This window comes from Mchenga conophoros, linkage group LG20 (genome assembly GCF_057382185.1).
Source record: "Mchenga conophoros isolate Kocher_MC1m ecotype Shallow Benthic linkage group LG20, M_conophoros_male_GT1.1, whole genome shotgun sequence".
NCBI classification, from domain to species: domain Eukaryota; kingdom Metazoa; phylum Chordata; class Actinopteri; order Cichliformes; family Cichlidae; genus Mchenga; species Mchenga conophoros.
This window is the reverse complement of record NC_140545.1, coordinates 1,429,920-1,446,140: the sequence shown is the minus strand read 5'-3', so window position 1 is coordinate 1,446,140 and position 16,221 is coordinate 1,429,920. Positions and strand designations below refer to the sequence as shown.

Below are 16,221 nucleotides of genomic sequence, written 5' to 3'. Positions count from 1 at the left end.
AGCCAGAAACAAAGACGCCTCACTGGTTTTGACCCCTGCTCTCTCCGACTCCCTGACATGTTTTTGTGTCGAATGAGGAGAAGGTAATAAAAGTGTTATGGTGGCAGATATGGGGCACTCAGTTCACCCCGAGGTTCAGTTCAATAGACCATTAGAACTGACCAGCTGGCTCCTAAGCACGCACAGCACATGAGGGATAACATCAGATCAGTACATCCATCACTGTCACAGAGTCGTTCTGGCCGAGCAAATACGTGATATCTACGCTTCACGTGTTCATGTTTACATATACATTTTGTTGCAATATATTTAAAGTTGCTTATATTACTGTAGTAGTAGCTTCTTTTTCAGCTGGACTGTTGCATTAAAATTTACAGCAAACGGGGCCTAGCTGCTGAAAATAGCCACACACGTACACACAGACAGCAGGCACTCCTAGGAATCAGTCCAGCTGGTTAGTGAGGAGGTGATGGGGTGGAGAGGTCATGCCAATGAGTGAGGGGGGGCTAATTATTAACTGCCACTCTCAACAACAGCTGCTGAATGAACACGTACATTTGTACGTTGCGTCTCGTCACGTGCAAACACACTGAGACACAGTGAGGAAAACGTCAGAGCAGATTTATGAAGCTGGATTGATTTTGCTTTTTCCTATACAGGACGGCCACATAGACAATTGATTGGAAGGGCCCTGGGGACGGGCAGCTCAATGTGGAATCATTGAGATGCAAACCTTTGCGGCTCACATTCACATACACACACCGACACACTGGGAATGTTTAATCACAAAAATAGTCCGGCTTTGTTATGTGGGAGCACTCGTGTGAAAGGAAATCCGAGCTGTAAGAAGACACTTTTTATCCTCAAAATGTTCGTTTTAGGTAATGCGGTCATACAAAAGGTTTAGCAGGAACAAAGAAGCCTGAACACATGCAAACAAAAAAGTCTGAAAGGCTCACGTGCGCGCGCACACACACAGACACAAACACACAACTGCAGGCTTTAATTGGGCGATTTTAATTACCTTAAATGGGAGCTTTGTTTAACATTGGCGTCAAATTGATTGGATACGGTCTGTGTTATCGTGTGTATGTGTGAGTGTGCGCGTGTGTGTGACTTCCTGTCCTGCCTCTGCCCTGGCCTCGGTGGTCCCAGCTGGCGTGTGGGGGGGACGTAGAGGCAGTAGCGTTAAGGGAATTAGGGATGCAAATATCCCTGTCAGGGCTGGCTGCTCCCCAGGGCTGCAGATGAGTTACACTGATTTGGTTTACACTGAGTGCGTGTGGATCCACCTGCCTCTTCTCGACACACTCGTGAACACGCTCCTGCTCTGAAGAGCTGGCCGAGGCACCTTTCATAACGGCCCACTCAGACGCTTGAAATGAGAGTCAGCGAGTCTGAGCGAGACTGTTGTTGTAAGTGCACACACAGGCCAGTATCTCCATCTTAATGCGACTCTGCTCTCAGTCAGAGACACAAAACAAACTGACAGACTTCAAAGCAGCTTTGGTACGAAGGAGGAAAGTGAGCAGGCGTTTTATTTTTGGAAGCCATACTCTGCCTACTGCACCACAACAAGAGGACAGATGGTAAGGCAACACAAATGTACATCGATACGCAAAAAAGCCCCCTTTTTTAGTTTTTTTTGTCCCGTTGAGTGTGGTCAGGTCAAAGCTTGTTAAAATTAATTTCTGCCCTTTGATTTGTCAGATTTGTTCAGGAGCCACGTTCCTGACCCTTAAAAGCAGCAAAGCCAGATGTTTACACGGTCCTCAGGGCTTCAAGTGGTTTGGATGGAGACTGCTTTCAGCTGCACACAAATATTCAGTGGGTCTGTAGAGCCGTGTACGTAGGACCGACTCAAAATGAATCGCAGTGCCTGTCTTTACTTCTAATGATAGAGACCGACACTCAGTGCAACAGTGACTCATTTATGGGTTTTCTTTAATAGATTTATAACCGCAGCGGAGGACGAGGAAGGAGCTGGTGGGTGAATCCATTTCAATTTTTTGTCTGTTTGATTATATTTTATGAGAATCACAAAGGTGAAAAACAAAAATGTCGCTAGCTTGAAAAGAAGAGCAGGAGGTAGGAGTGCCGCAGTGATTATTTGACGGGCAGCAGATGCAGTGAGTGAGAAAAGTGAGGAAAAAACTGCCGTCCACTTGGTTTTCTCTCTTGAGTGACTTGACTCCCCTCTCCATTAGAAACAAACAAACTCCCCACAGATACACTAATGGCTCCGTCCTTGCAGGAGTGCTCTGCTATTTTCTGTGTGAGTATGTTTGTGTGGCAACATCCCATCCTTCTTTGAAAGTGTGCTTCTGTGTCGTGGCTGTAAAATGAGGGTTTGTGTATCTGCTGGCACACGAGTGTGAGAGTGTGTGTGTCGTCACCAGTGAAGGGATTCACTTTTGTGGAATATGAATGAAGGTTAGAGTAATGACTACCATTTCTATTCTTTCCTCCTTCCCTCCGGAGTTCATCTGTCTCTGTCCTGTGCACGTGCGTACACACATGTTACAGCCACGATAACCTTCCTCAGGCCACGAAACGCTTGTCCCGGGATATATTGGTGTGGTTGAGCGTCACTGGTTTTACACTGTAAAATATCTGTACTTAGAGCAATGTGTGTACTTCCAGTGGTGGCTTTATGCCTATTTGTGTGCTGCAAAGACAATCATTATAGCATTCCTGACAAGTGACATGCAGAAATACGACAAACAGGATGCAAATAAAACCTGTGAAATTTTTTTAGATTTAGGGCATGCTTGCAAAACATGTGAAACAGGTGTGTAAGAACTTTTCAATCTAATGAGACGGTCATTTATTTTGTATTTTGTTCCCCCTCCTGTTTATTTTTTTGTGAGCTCCGACTCCACTCAGCCTAACGTTACAGCCCTCGGCTGACCCCAGACGGTTTGCAAAACAGGAAGGATTACAACATTCAGCCATTCCTGCACATCTGGACAGGACGGACAAACACATGCTAAATCACACAAATGTGCTTTCATGCATTCTCTCACACACACACACACACACACACACACACACACACACACACACACACACACACACACACACACACACACACACACACACACACACACACACACACACACACACACACACACACACACACACACATTTATCTGCTTCACTGGGATGTTGCAACAGGATATTAGAGTCCTTGAAGATCAAGTCTGATATGTGACATGAATGGTTAATGAGTTTGTCAAATCTCAATGTGGCATCTGTGCGAACAAAATTTGAGCAGCTTTCTGACTCAAGTGTTGTAACTGATGCACCACAGTACAACAAGTGTGTCAGTACACATTTGTGTAAAGAACGGGGAAAATCCTGAGAGTCAGTCGGCAGCAGTTCAATAAGCTGACTGAGAAATCCACTTAAAAAAAGTCAGAAATCCATAAGCAGGTGAAGCTTCCAGAAGAAGGGCGGAGGGGATGATTAAAACGCACGCCTGCAACGGCAGAAAAGTTTGGACATGATGGCTGAAAATCCACGGATTTTATGTTAAACCCTCCAAACTTCTGTCTTCCATCCTGTCCACCAAAACCTGGCTCTCTTAATGTTGACCCAAACACACAAACACACTTGGCATATTTTCTTAACCACTGCACTATCTGCTTAAAAAGTCGCCACCCTATCCGCTTAGAGAGGAAGATGAGGAAGCTCTAAGCAACTTCAGAGAACTTCAGAGAATCTCACCTCTGATTAAAGTTTAAAACACAAAGACGAGGGACAGCGTGTGTATTCCTCTGTGCTGAGCTAGTAAACATGTCTGACTTGCTGTGAGTGTGTGAGGTGCTTTAAAAGTGACGTAGAAACCTCACATATAAACACACACGGTGTTCAGATGAGGCTAAAAAAAATCAGCTACAATCATCTAGGTCGACGTGTGCATTTGTGTGTGAAGCATAAAAGAAGCCAAATCTAGAAGTTATCTTAGCAGGATCTCTTCAGCTTTTGCTTTTATGTCGCACACATTCAAGCAAGCACCCAACAACATATTTATGCACATGCTAAATAATCTAGGCAGCGTGCCAGGGCGGCCCATAATGCATGGCAGTGTTTGGGTGGATTTCTGTTTGACAGAGTTGTTTCCTGTTAAACTTTATTTTTATGTGTGCTTAAAGCCAGCTGCTGCACATGTGACACAGACAGTCGGCACTCTGTGTGCAATCCCCCGCACGGTTAATGAGGCGATCGCTGAAACAGTAGAACAGATGACATGTAAGTATCTCCAATAAAATGTTCCAAAAAGCAACACATGAAGTGCACACATGCACACAAATCAAATGATGTTTTGAAGCAAACGAAAGCCAAATAAACCCCAGAGATGGAGGACGGTGATCGCAGTTTGTGTAACGCTGCAAAATATCCAACAACTGACAAACTTTGTATTCCTCAGCTCTAACTGCATGTATTTACAGGACATTTGGGGCTTCAAGCTTTTTTTTCTTCGCTCTCCCACCCAGTTTTTCTTCTGTATTCTCAGCTCTGTTTGTGCCGAGACCGTACAAAATTCAATTTCCAGTTCAAGCCTGTCGATGTCCAAACTCCCAGAGGAATCAGAGATCTATAAATCTAGACTAGATGTTTTTGAATGTTACCATACCTGACTGTCAGAAGTGCTAAAGTGTTTAAAAGCTAACCAACTAATGATTTATGGTTAGTTTGACATGAACTCTGACATATTCAGCTAAACAAATATAGTGGAGGTTCCCCTTGTTAGTTTTGCTTTAGCCTAGATTACTCACTGGTGCAAGCTAAATGCAATACTGTCGCAACACTCTGCGTGTGTGTGTGTGTGTGTGTGTGTGTGTGTGTGTGTGTGTGTGTGTGTGTGTGTGTGTGTGTGTGTGTGTGTAGCTGACACTACTTCCTTAAAGCAGCTAGAACATGCCAGGAGCTGTGACAGGAACAATGGGCACTTTTATCTGAGACTTTTCACAAGAGGAAAACATAAACAGAATAAAAATAGATGAGTACTAAGTATTTCTCATCACAAGGCAAAATGCATTAACTCTCCCTCTGCCTTTATCTTCTGCTCTCTGTCTTACACACACACACACACACACACACACACACACACACACACACACACACACACACACACACACACACACACACACACACACACACACACACACACAAATGAAAGAATTCTATATTTTAAGTTAAGTTTGAGCACAAGTGCTCCAATTTGATCAATGAGCACTTAAATCTTTAACAACACAAGTCAAACAAAATACACCCCTGCCACTGTCAGCATGGTACATTACAAATGATATAATGGCATCACTGCAATAACTTACTTGTTTTTAAGTGATAGGCAGTGTGTCTGTGTGTTGTTGTGCAACAGCAAATGAGACAAAAACAAAGTGAGTACTAATATGATTTAGAGGAGGACGGCAGGAAGCAGACAACACTAATGCAATGGCTCCTGCATTAGGTCTTTAGACGCTAACCACAGAGCACTGAAAACATGCGCACACACCAAATGAGAATAAATGCATAATCATATAAGAACCTATATGCAGAAACATCCCTTTCCTCTGTGAATACTCGCTGTCACATTAAAAAGATGTCCTCTGTCCTCCTGCTGAAACACTGGTACCACAAATATCCTCTCTGCTGTCTGACTTGTGACAGAACACTGCTGCCCGTCAACTCGCATCAGAGTTGAAAAAGAGGAGGAGAAAGCGAGAGATTTGGACAGATGCTTTATTCCTCACTTTCCTTGGGCATTTGTGTTTGTTTGCTTCGTTGCCACCTCCTCAACGGGAGGACTACTGCCCTGAATCCTTCAGTCAGCAAAGCCCGGGGTGTAACCAGCAATCCGACCGCACCCGCATGACATTAACGACTCAGCATTGCCATCACAATGGAGGAACTGATTATGAAAAATAGCCTGCCGCAGCCGAACGGATGAATACGGCAGAGTATAGACAGGAGAGCGTATCTGGAATATGCATGTGTGAGCATGTGCAAGCTTTGCTCTGACACTTTTTCCTGCAGCGCTTTTAAGTTCTCTTGAAGGCTTGTGTGCTCGTTTGGGTTTGTGTGTCTTCCATTTCAGGCTTTGTCGACTTCTCTGTAGGGTTTATTGTTCCTCAGACAGCTGATGAGCACACAAAGAGGAACCATCAACCACACAAACTTGCCCACACACTCATACACAAGAGAATGCCAAACTAAAATTAAATCACACCAGTAGTTAAGGCCGCATTAATCAGCATCCATGTGTCACCGAGTCACGTTAAGTTCCCTTCTGCTGAGTCTTCGTGCTCGGCCAAAATCAAGACCACACAGCATCTTCACTCTTCTAACCTACATTTATATTCCCTATCCCATCCGAAAAGTAAAACTCCCCCAAATCTCTAACCAAACAGATGCCCTGAGGGCTTTAATCTTTAATTCATTTTAGTCTTTATAGCTGGTCTTTTCTAGGGTGATAGATCTGCGATTAGTGGAACGGGGTTGAATCTTCTCATTATCTTTATGCGAGGTTTAATCCGGATGCTTGGTTCTTGTCTTAGGCTGGGTTCTCTGTGGCTGTGCCTACCCCATGCTGGGAAAGGCCACTGCTTTAGGGGCTTACCCTCTCACACACACCTCATTATGGGTGCTGGATGGGACCGGGAGGTGTCATTAGTGGCAGACATCTGAGGTTCAGTGCGTTGGATTACTCTGGCGACCTATGCTGCTCAGTGCCGCTCAGATCGATACATTTCACTGAAAGTAATGTTTATAATTCTCAACTTGCGTGTCAAACTTTCATTTTAATGCTATTAACAAGATATCATATAATACAAGCTGCATTTGGGGGGAATTAACTCTACAAGTCCAGAGCTGCTGTCCGTGGACACGCAAGTCAAGTAATTCTCTAAATCCAATTAGTGTAAAGCGCTTCATCACTCAGTGGTTAAACATGTATGTCCGATTACAGAAAAACAGATGATGCGAACAGTAATCCCAAATCACCTCACAAGATAAACATAAAAGCCAAACCTTGAAATATCCGGATTGTTTTTTCCTCTTTCTTTTGGCGTGTGGGAGGGGTTTACCCCTTTCAAGCACACAGCTGATGGTCTTGGGTTACACATCCTCATTATAGTTCAATGGCATCTTCATTATCTTTACCTGTTACTGTAGGCTCATCTCAAAAGGACAGCGTCTCAGTGCATGTGGTCTGATGTCATGTAAAATGACATGCACAAGACACAAGGACATATTTTACTCGCAGTAGCTCAAAGCTAGCACATAGCTTCCATAACAACAAGGCCTTGACCAAATTAAGGTTCATTTATCAATTCGTAATACGGTACACTACAGGGATCCATCAGGCTCGTGTCTTCAGGACGTGGAAAAGCAGAAGGTGAGACTGTATATAAGAAGAAGAGTGGATATCTGGGAATGATCCACTGAACATCCATAATCTATCTTCCATGACAGAGCACACGGAGCAGAAACCAATTAGCCAAGCGTCCCATCGGAAATGGAGAAGCAGACACGATAAAGGATGAGCCCACAGCTGCAAGCTACAGGGCAAGTTACAATTAACCTCTCCCTAACACACATACAAGCACAACACACACACACACACATTTCCATGAGTATGCACACAAAGCTACCCTACATACTTGCCCATTTCAGTAATAAACCTCTGGCAGGTAAGAAGAGACCGTAATGACCCAAAGCTACACTGCATTCAGTCATTTCAATCTCAGATAGAAATATAGGTCATCGCCTATTACTATTATTTTCCTTCAGGGTGTCTCTTTCTTTCATTTGTCTCACTCCATGAATCACATTATACCCTTTCCATTTTTTTTGTCGCTAATCTCCATCATTACCAGGTTTTCCTGTCATCCTCCTTTTCTCTTTTTATCTCCCTCCTCCCTACCTGGCTGCCTCAGTGTAGGTGTGGCCAGCAACATCACAACAAGGAACAAGGTCACACACAGATGATACAAACAACACACACACACCATGTACAGTAGATACACACACAGGGCTGCTGGGGCAAGGTCAAACATGCTGCGATTTGGGGCCGTGCTGCAGGATGCAGGCTTGTGTAGAGTGAAAGAGAGTGGAGCAAAGATAAAGGTTTGATGATGAGCAGAAAATGACTTCCTTGCATCAAGCGAGATATTACGACCTACTGCACTCCTCTTCTCATCTCACCCGTTCTCTGATGCTATCTGGTACTCCTAGAGGGATGGAAAGAGAAGGAGCAATAGAGAAATGCTCTCGAGTTTGTGTGTGTGTGAATGAATAATGGATGAAAGGTGCAGATTCAAACTCTGTTTTGACCTATTAATCACAAACTCAGTCACCATCGTCACGGCACACCCACAGCAGCAAGAACTTGGAATATATAATGTGTCCCAGCGCTGCCATGGACAATCTGAGCACACGTGTGACCGCGCGGATGCTCGAACGCTACCTGCCCATGCCGCCACCCACTCACTTTCCCCTTACTCCTCATGCACGTTGCCCCCGGTAACAGGGGGATGGGGTGGGGGTGGATAGTGACCATCTGTCAGTGGCCCGGAGATCAATGAAACTAGAGGGGGTGAGGGGGTCGAGGGAGCGAAGGAGTGGTGCGAGGCTAAATAGGTGGCCCACTGTGACCGGAGCCTGGCTCAATATGCGGCCGTTTTATTTACAGACTGAAGGACAACACTCCCACCAGTCCCACTCGCACGGCCTTTATTAACGACTGACCGATTTTGGCAGGCCGGCAGAAAGATGCCGTTTACATACAGTGATGCAGTAGCCAATACATACGCTTGCTGGTGTTAAAATGTGCTGCTAATTTTAGAATACGTTCCCATGCTATCGAGGTTGCTGCAATAGAGATGTAAACATACACAGAGATCAGGGAATAATGGTGCATTAATGTAAATCTAGCACACTGTGGCAGTGGGTCAAATGAGAGGAGGCAACACTGCAGCGTATGTTGACTAATTTATCAACAACACAACAATGTCAGCCCGGGGAATGCTTACTCCAGCTTCTTTGGAGGAGCACACACTGCTTGTACACATGCACATATACACACACGTACAGACACAAATGCATACGGCACAAGATTGATTTGGCACATTTGAACCAAGCTTGTGTAACTGTTTACAGTGTTGTCAACAGGGGGAAATTCACCACTTTCAGATCAAGGGCTGTCACTATTTTATAGTGAAAAGCACTAAAATAAAACAGCACAGACACACTCAAATACACATACACAGTGTAGTGTGCTGCAATAGAGACTGGACTCATTTAAAATGCACTGTTGATGCTGGTGCTAGAGCCAGAGCTGGAGGAAAAGGTTTGGGTGTGGAAAGGAGAGAAGAGCAGAGATATTCAGTGTGTAGAGTCACAATGCTTCACCGTTTGTTTCTGTGTTTCAGTTTCCACTAAAACAGTAATTAACCTCACATCTTTGCAGCCAATTGTAAGTGAGAACAAATAACCCAAAGTAACCAAAAAACTGGGACAGAAATCACAGACTCACCCAGTATTTGGCTGAACAGCAGTTGTTCCAGGTCTCCCAAGACTGTAACCACTAACTCTGGATCCACCTTTAAAAAGCTCTTATCGTCCTCACCCTCCATCCCCTTCCTCTCTTTCTTTTCCTCCGCTGACAGAGCCGCAGGTTTGGATTTCTCCCCTAGTTTCTTGCCATTAGTTCCAGTAGTCCCAGCTCCATTGGAGTTTGCTTTGGTTGGGTGATCAGCTGGGTCTGTATCTGCATTCTGGGCTGTCTCAGAGGCCTTGCTAATTGGCTTGACCTCAGCATAAGGTCCCCGTGGTTTGCCAGGTGCAGGGATTCGACTTGGCTTGCCTATATTAGAAGTCACAGAAGGGGAGCAGAAAGACTTTGGCTTCCCCTGAAAGAGAGACTGTTCTGACTTTGAAAGTGTCCGGGACAGTGGTGGTCTCCCACCACCAGCTTGACCTGCCTTACTCTGCCCCGCTTTGTTGGTCACAGTGCCAGGACGGCTCGTGTCATCATTCCACCTGGTAGACTGGTACAGGTGCAGCTTCTTCTCAGCATCGGTGAGCACAGACAAGTTGCTGAGTGAACGCTGTTTGCGAAGCCCGGACTGACTGGGGATTGGAATGGGGATAGATCCGGAGGTGGGCCGGTAGACCTTGAGCTCTGACCCAGAGGGACGCACAGGCCCCTGGGGCAGAGCAGAGGGCTTGGCGGGTGGTTTCCTTGATGCCATGGCCTGGGATGAAGTATCCTGGCAGGGGACAGCAGCAGACCTGAGGTCCAGCTCTCTGGGCTTAGCCGTCATGCTAATGTTAGCCACATTAGCCTCCAGCATCCCTCCTGCAGAGACCCAAGCAACAGCATCAATGATACACTCTGACACAGACACAAGCGAAAAACACTGAAAGACATGGAGGAAGGAAGGGGAAGCCAAAAAACAAGACAAAGACTGTCTGGTCTGCACTCCCTCTTCACTCCAGGGTCAAGACAGCCAGACTCCCCGTAGTGAGAGACTGTGGCTTCACCCCTCTATTGCAAATGATGAGTGGGTTAGCAGAGTGACAGCCTTACTCACTGCTGGTAATCCATGGATCTGCAGATCTGCATCCAGCGCCTAAATCCACTCCCTCACAGCATGTCTGCAGCTCCCGGAGCCGCACAGATGACAATAGTGCTGCCAGAATAAAGCACAGCACTGACCAGCGTCTCTCTCCGTGTCCCCCTCTGCTCCTCTCTCCCTTGCTCTGCGCTCCCTCCTGTTCGCCAGGCACACAGCAGCCGACTGACAAGAGAAACGGTCGCAGCAGCGACGTCCCCCACCTCCTTTTTTCTCTCCTCCCTCTAACTCGCCTTCACTCTCTGCCTTGCTCACTCTACCCCCGCTGCCTCATTCACCCTCCCTCTCCTTCTTCCTCCCCTTTCCATCCTTCTTTCCTTCTTCTTGTCTCTCTCTCTCCTCCCACTCGCTGATTCACTGCCTCTCTCTCTCAAGCACACGCCGCATACGCTGCGTTATGCTGCACACCAGTGAGTGCAAACACAAGGGCTTGACGACAAATTACCAGCATTTCCCATAAACTCAGCTTTTTGCTGTTCCTGTTTTGTAATAAAAGATTTCTTTTCATGAGGGAGGGATGCTCTGAATGCGAACGCTGAATTCTACTGTCCCCATCCATTTATATTTAGGCCCAGTTATTTAATAACTTCAATGCTTTTGAAGTTATTAAATAATTTTGAATCAAAACATGCCCCACCATCCCAAAGAAACACACACACTGTTCCAACCCCTCAGCAATTATTCATAATCACATTAACTGCTCTATTCATCCATTCATATTTAGATTTCCTTACGTGCCCTGATCACCAGAGGCCCACCCGTGATTAAGCTGATTTAAATTATCTGGGGAAAAAAAGCCATGACTGCAGGATCAGCCAAGGAGACGAGGATATGCATTTGTCAGTGCTTAATACACAACAACACAGGCCACTAAACACGCTTCAATTAGTAGCTAAAAGACCCCAAATGGTCATCATATAGCTAAACGCCCCCTCCCCACCGGCCACATATCACCACACCACTCCATCGCTCTTTCCTCATTTCCCTTTATTCCTTTCCTTGTTTCCAGCATCACCCCCTCCCTGCCTTCTAGTTAAATCAGATGCACACGCAATTAAGTTTTCAGGGTACAGATTCATCACATTCGAAATCCATCCGACGATACCTCAGTGTTTAAAGCGAGCGCACATGAGCCTGCGTGGCTAAAGTGAATGGATGTTGACGTCTTTGTTTTTGTCCGTCTTCCCGTGCGTGTGTGCGTGTGTGCGTGGGCTTTTCTCTATGAGTGTGTCACATCGATGAGACAGGCCCAGAGAAGCCGAAGCTCCGGTCCTGGGCCTTGGGTTGCTCTTGCACGTTTAGCTATGTCACTTGATTGCGGTAGACATGGCATTTCAATCAAAGAAGGACCAAGAAGAGCTTCTTCTTCCTCATCCACCTTATCATTTTATTGTTTAGCAGTTATCATCGTCATGCCTGTCACTGTTCACTTCAAACACCTGCAGAATCTATTCTCCTGATTTCTCGTAACACACAGGACTTGCTTGAGATCTGATAATACAGCAGAGTGATGTATTTGTTTTAATTCCCCATTACAGGTAATAATGACAGCAGGTTATAAAACGAACTTCAAGTCCATCATAACCCATTAACAATCAATATAGCTGTTTGCGCCATCATTTATTTTTGCGTTGTAATGCATCCTGTCTGAAAACTGGTTCTCAGAGTGGAGTGTTTAGGGTCTGGGCGTATTACCATTACTGTATGTCGATTTTCTGTAATATGCAGGCAGTAGTGCCTGCAGCTATGACGTTATCAGGCCTCAAACTGCTGGGAGCAGTATTCAAACAAGCAGGCCGTTTTCTGTTACATTTGCATAAATCAGTTGACACTAAACCCGAATGGAAACAAGCAACGTCCTGTTTGCACACTTTCCAAACTCAGTATTAGAGAGGCGCTTTAAATAACGGCTCGTTTTTTATCAGTAACCAAACTGGCGCCAGCCAAACCTAAAAGTGACGATGACAGGCTCTTAGTGTGCGTGCTCGCCCTTAGCCTAAAAACTATTTGGCCTTGAATGTGTGTGTGTGTGTGTGTGTAATACAGTAGCTGAGTACATACAAAAATACAGACGCTCTATGGATGTTTTATTGTGAAAAAGCTATAGCCATCAATTAGAGGCAGCAAACTTTAATAAAGGGCCAATGTTGAGGTGGTTATGCCACACTGAAGCCAGAGGTGCCTGGAGACAGTTATGGGGGCTCTGGGGGCAGGTAGCAGGCCAGCAGTGCGAATGAGGAGTGTAATTTAAGGCTAATAGGTGCTGTACGTCAGCTCTTATACCTCCCTGATGAGGGATTAAGGTTAGTGAGTGACCACATACAAGGCAGGTCTGTGGTGTACAGATGCGTGTGGTGCAGATACGCGTCATTGCTCTTGAAAGCATATACATGCAGGTAAAGTGTTGGCAGCACACAGCCACTTGTTTGTTCCAGTGCTGGTCTCTCTGGCTCCACAGTCTAATCACCTTTATATGGCTGATGTAAACATGCTGTATATTCTCTCCCTCTATACACACACACACACACGCGCACACACACACGCGCACACACACACACACGCACACACAGTCTGTGCACCCTGACTAACTGACCTGAGCAATCTGGCCTGACATCAAAGACACTGGCAGTTTCAGAGTGTGATGAGTGCCAGTGTTCAGCAGTAGGCTACACATTCAGCACGGAGCAGACTCGTTGTGTGTGTGTGTGTGTGTGTGTGTGTGTGGTCGCGTATGTGGAGGCAGGCAGACGGAGGCTGACCACAGTGTCTGAACCCTTGGGAAACTTCTTATGACATCAGGCAAACAGTTTAATTCCAATATAAAGAGACTTTTAAGCAAAGTTAAGCAAAGGCAAGAGAGACAAGTACGAATAACGTGTGAAGAGTGAAAGGATGGTTTGAAAGCAGGGTGAAACAGAAGCAGAAAGAGAGGCAGACAGACACAGACAGAAGGAAACTGGCTCAGTGCTTTGCATGAATATACTTGGCCTAGCATCTCTAAACAGATCCGCCACTACTCTGATGGAGGAGTCATGTGAAGCAGCCAGTAGGACACGCTTACTCACAGACACTGTGTACCACATTATATTCATGTTTACAAACTTGCACAACATTTCCACCTTTAAAGGAAAAATACTGCGAAGAGGAAAGATCTGCAGATCTAGGTGCAACTGCATGTAACGCGGACCCCTAAACTTGTAGAGGAACAGTTCCCATTCAGGCTAAGCAGATGGCATGTGTTCTCACTTCTCACGCACTTCCTCTAGGTTCCTCTTGTTTTGAGTTTGTTTTCACGAGTAAAAATAAAAGTTGCTATGAAGATGAGGCATGCAACAACGGAGTGAGGACGTGAGAAGAAAATGACGAAGTGTGATTGAGAATAGAAGATGCAGAAAAACGGAGCAAGTCAAAACAAGGGGAGACCCGAGAGCATCAAAGAAGCCTAGCAGATGATATTAGTGGGGGAAAAGTAAAAAAAACAGTCAAGTTATAGCCCAGAAAGCAAGTCAATGAAGAAAGTGAGAAGAGGAGGAAGAGGACGGGTGAGGAAGGATCTCTGTGTGTTTGCCAGAGAAGCAAAGGAAGTCTGTAAGACAGAGAGGGGATATCCTGCTTCGCTGCCTCACCACTCCTGCTACATTTGCTTTTGTCCGCTAACACACCAACGCGTGGGGTCCACAGGACACACAGAAGAATACCAGACCATGACACACTTCTCCACGAGGGACAGCTCATACTCACACACATGCTGGTACAGCGCAAACACAATGACATGGCTATTAATGTCCTGTTTACACACAAAACACTGAAACGGCAATCTGACTGATACATACAGTGTGTGGCTTCCTAGCGGAATTGCGTGAATGAGGGAGCGAGTTGTTCACAATGACACCTCTTTAGTGGTCTTATCGAGCGCTGATGATGCACAGCATGAGTCACTGGCCTGAGCATTTGGGAAATTCAGCTATCAGTGACAATAATGTGAGTGCATCAGTCAGCTAATCCAGCGAAAACACCACCAGAGCGAATGCCAGACGTTGGTCAAATCTCCCGCTAAACCAACTAAAATGCAGGGAATATTTGCAGGATGTGAAAAGGGAGAATTTGTGTGTTTTAAAAGGTATAACTCTTTGTAGACGCTCCCTCATACATGCCCCAATGTTGACATTATCAGCACATTTCCCAGGAGTATCCCATAATGATCTGCTCCTGAGTGTGGTTGCCTAGCTACAGCGTGGTGTGCAAGCAATAGTGGATCATCATGCGTATAAATGTAGACGAACAGTAGTATTTGCCAAAAATAAATAAATAACATTCATTTGAAACCTCCTAAAGCTACAGTGTGTGTTTATATGCTGGTATGTGCGTGTTTTTTGATTCCCCGTGGGTTATTAATTAGATGTACTTGTGACTTCATTCCTGTGTCCGTGGGCGTGTGCTCCAACATAGACAGGTTACACGCATGAGTGACTTAACTTGACTCCCTCGGCTAGGAGTCACCCCACAGGTCAAGAAGCATCTTGCGTATGCACTCATTCACCCGTTCCTCAATTCACTCTTCTCCCTCCATTCTCTCCTCCTTCATCTCCAGCTCTGTAATGCAGCTGTGCATTATTGTGTTCCCTCTTCATTGTGAGGAAATGACCCTGGGAGGGAGCAGACAACAGGAGGTGGCTACTCTGACATAAACTGAAGACTGGGTTGTTTTTCTGGATTTTAAAAATATTGGAAATATCACTTGACTGAATGCGACCAGTTATTTTGTTGCTATTGGCAACGGTAACTCAAAACACATGCCTTTGACCTGCAGTGGCTCTCAGGGATCAGTCCTTGGCTTCTTATCTGCTGACCTCTACATGCTTCCCTTAAAAACCCTAACTCCATATAACCCGTTGCTACTGATTCTGAGTCAAACTCTTGGGCACATTTCACTGAGACCATTTCTGGTGAGGTTTTAGTGAACAGTAGACGGGTCTATTGAAGGCCCTACGCCAGGTGCTCGATTCCTATTTTTAAAGGAAATGATTTTCATATCCTGTTCATGTAAGACAGATGATGTTCATTTTGATTTTTTGAAGATGTAGCATTGCATCATGTATTAACTGACTATTACAAGTTTACCAGTCATGTAATAGCAAGAAAAAAAACAACATTTTATTATTTTATCATCTTAAAATCACAACCAGACTTAAGTCCATCCATCCATTCGCTTCCGCTTATCCTTTTCAGGGTCGCGGGGGGCGCTGGAGCCTATCCCAGCTGTCATAGGGCGAGAGGCGGGGTACATCCTGGACAGGTCGCCAGTCTGTCGCAGGGCTAACACACAGGGACAGACAACCATTCACACTCACATTCACTCGCACATTCACATCTAGTGGCAATTTGGATTATCCAATTAACCTATCCCCACAAGCTGCATGTCTTTGGACAGTGGGAGGAAGCCGGAGTACCCGAAGAGAACCCACGCAAACACGGGGAGAACATGCAAACTCCACACAGAAAGACCCCGGCCTGATGGTGGAATTGAACTCAGGATCTTCTTGCTGTGCGGCAACAGTGCTGACCACCGTGCCACCGT

General features: G+C 45.5%; 1 protein-coding gene across 7 annotated transcripts in view; it reads right to left on the bottom strand.

Annotated features, from left to right (window-relative positions):
* nav1a (neuron navigator 1a) overlaps nucleotides 1-16,221 on the bottom strand; it is an 84,923-nt gene that overhangs the window by 53,816 nt on the left and 14,886 nt on the right. For 6 of the 7 annotated variants that reach the window (XM_085260796.1, XM_085260798.1, XM_085260799.1 and 3 more), the window contains exon 5: nucleotides 9,542-10,366. In XM_085260796.1, coding sequence (XP_085116922.1) covers nucleotides 9,542-10,366 — 825 coding nt within the window. Of the gene's footprint in view, nucleotides 1-9,541; nucleotides 10,367-10,601; nucleotides 10,795-16,221 lie in introns of those variants that run through there. The other variant, XM_085260802.1, reaches the window with a different exon arrangement.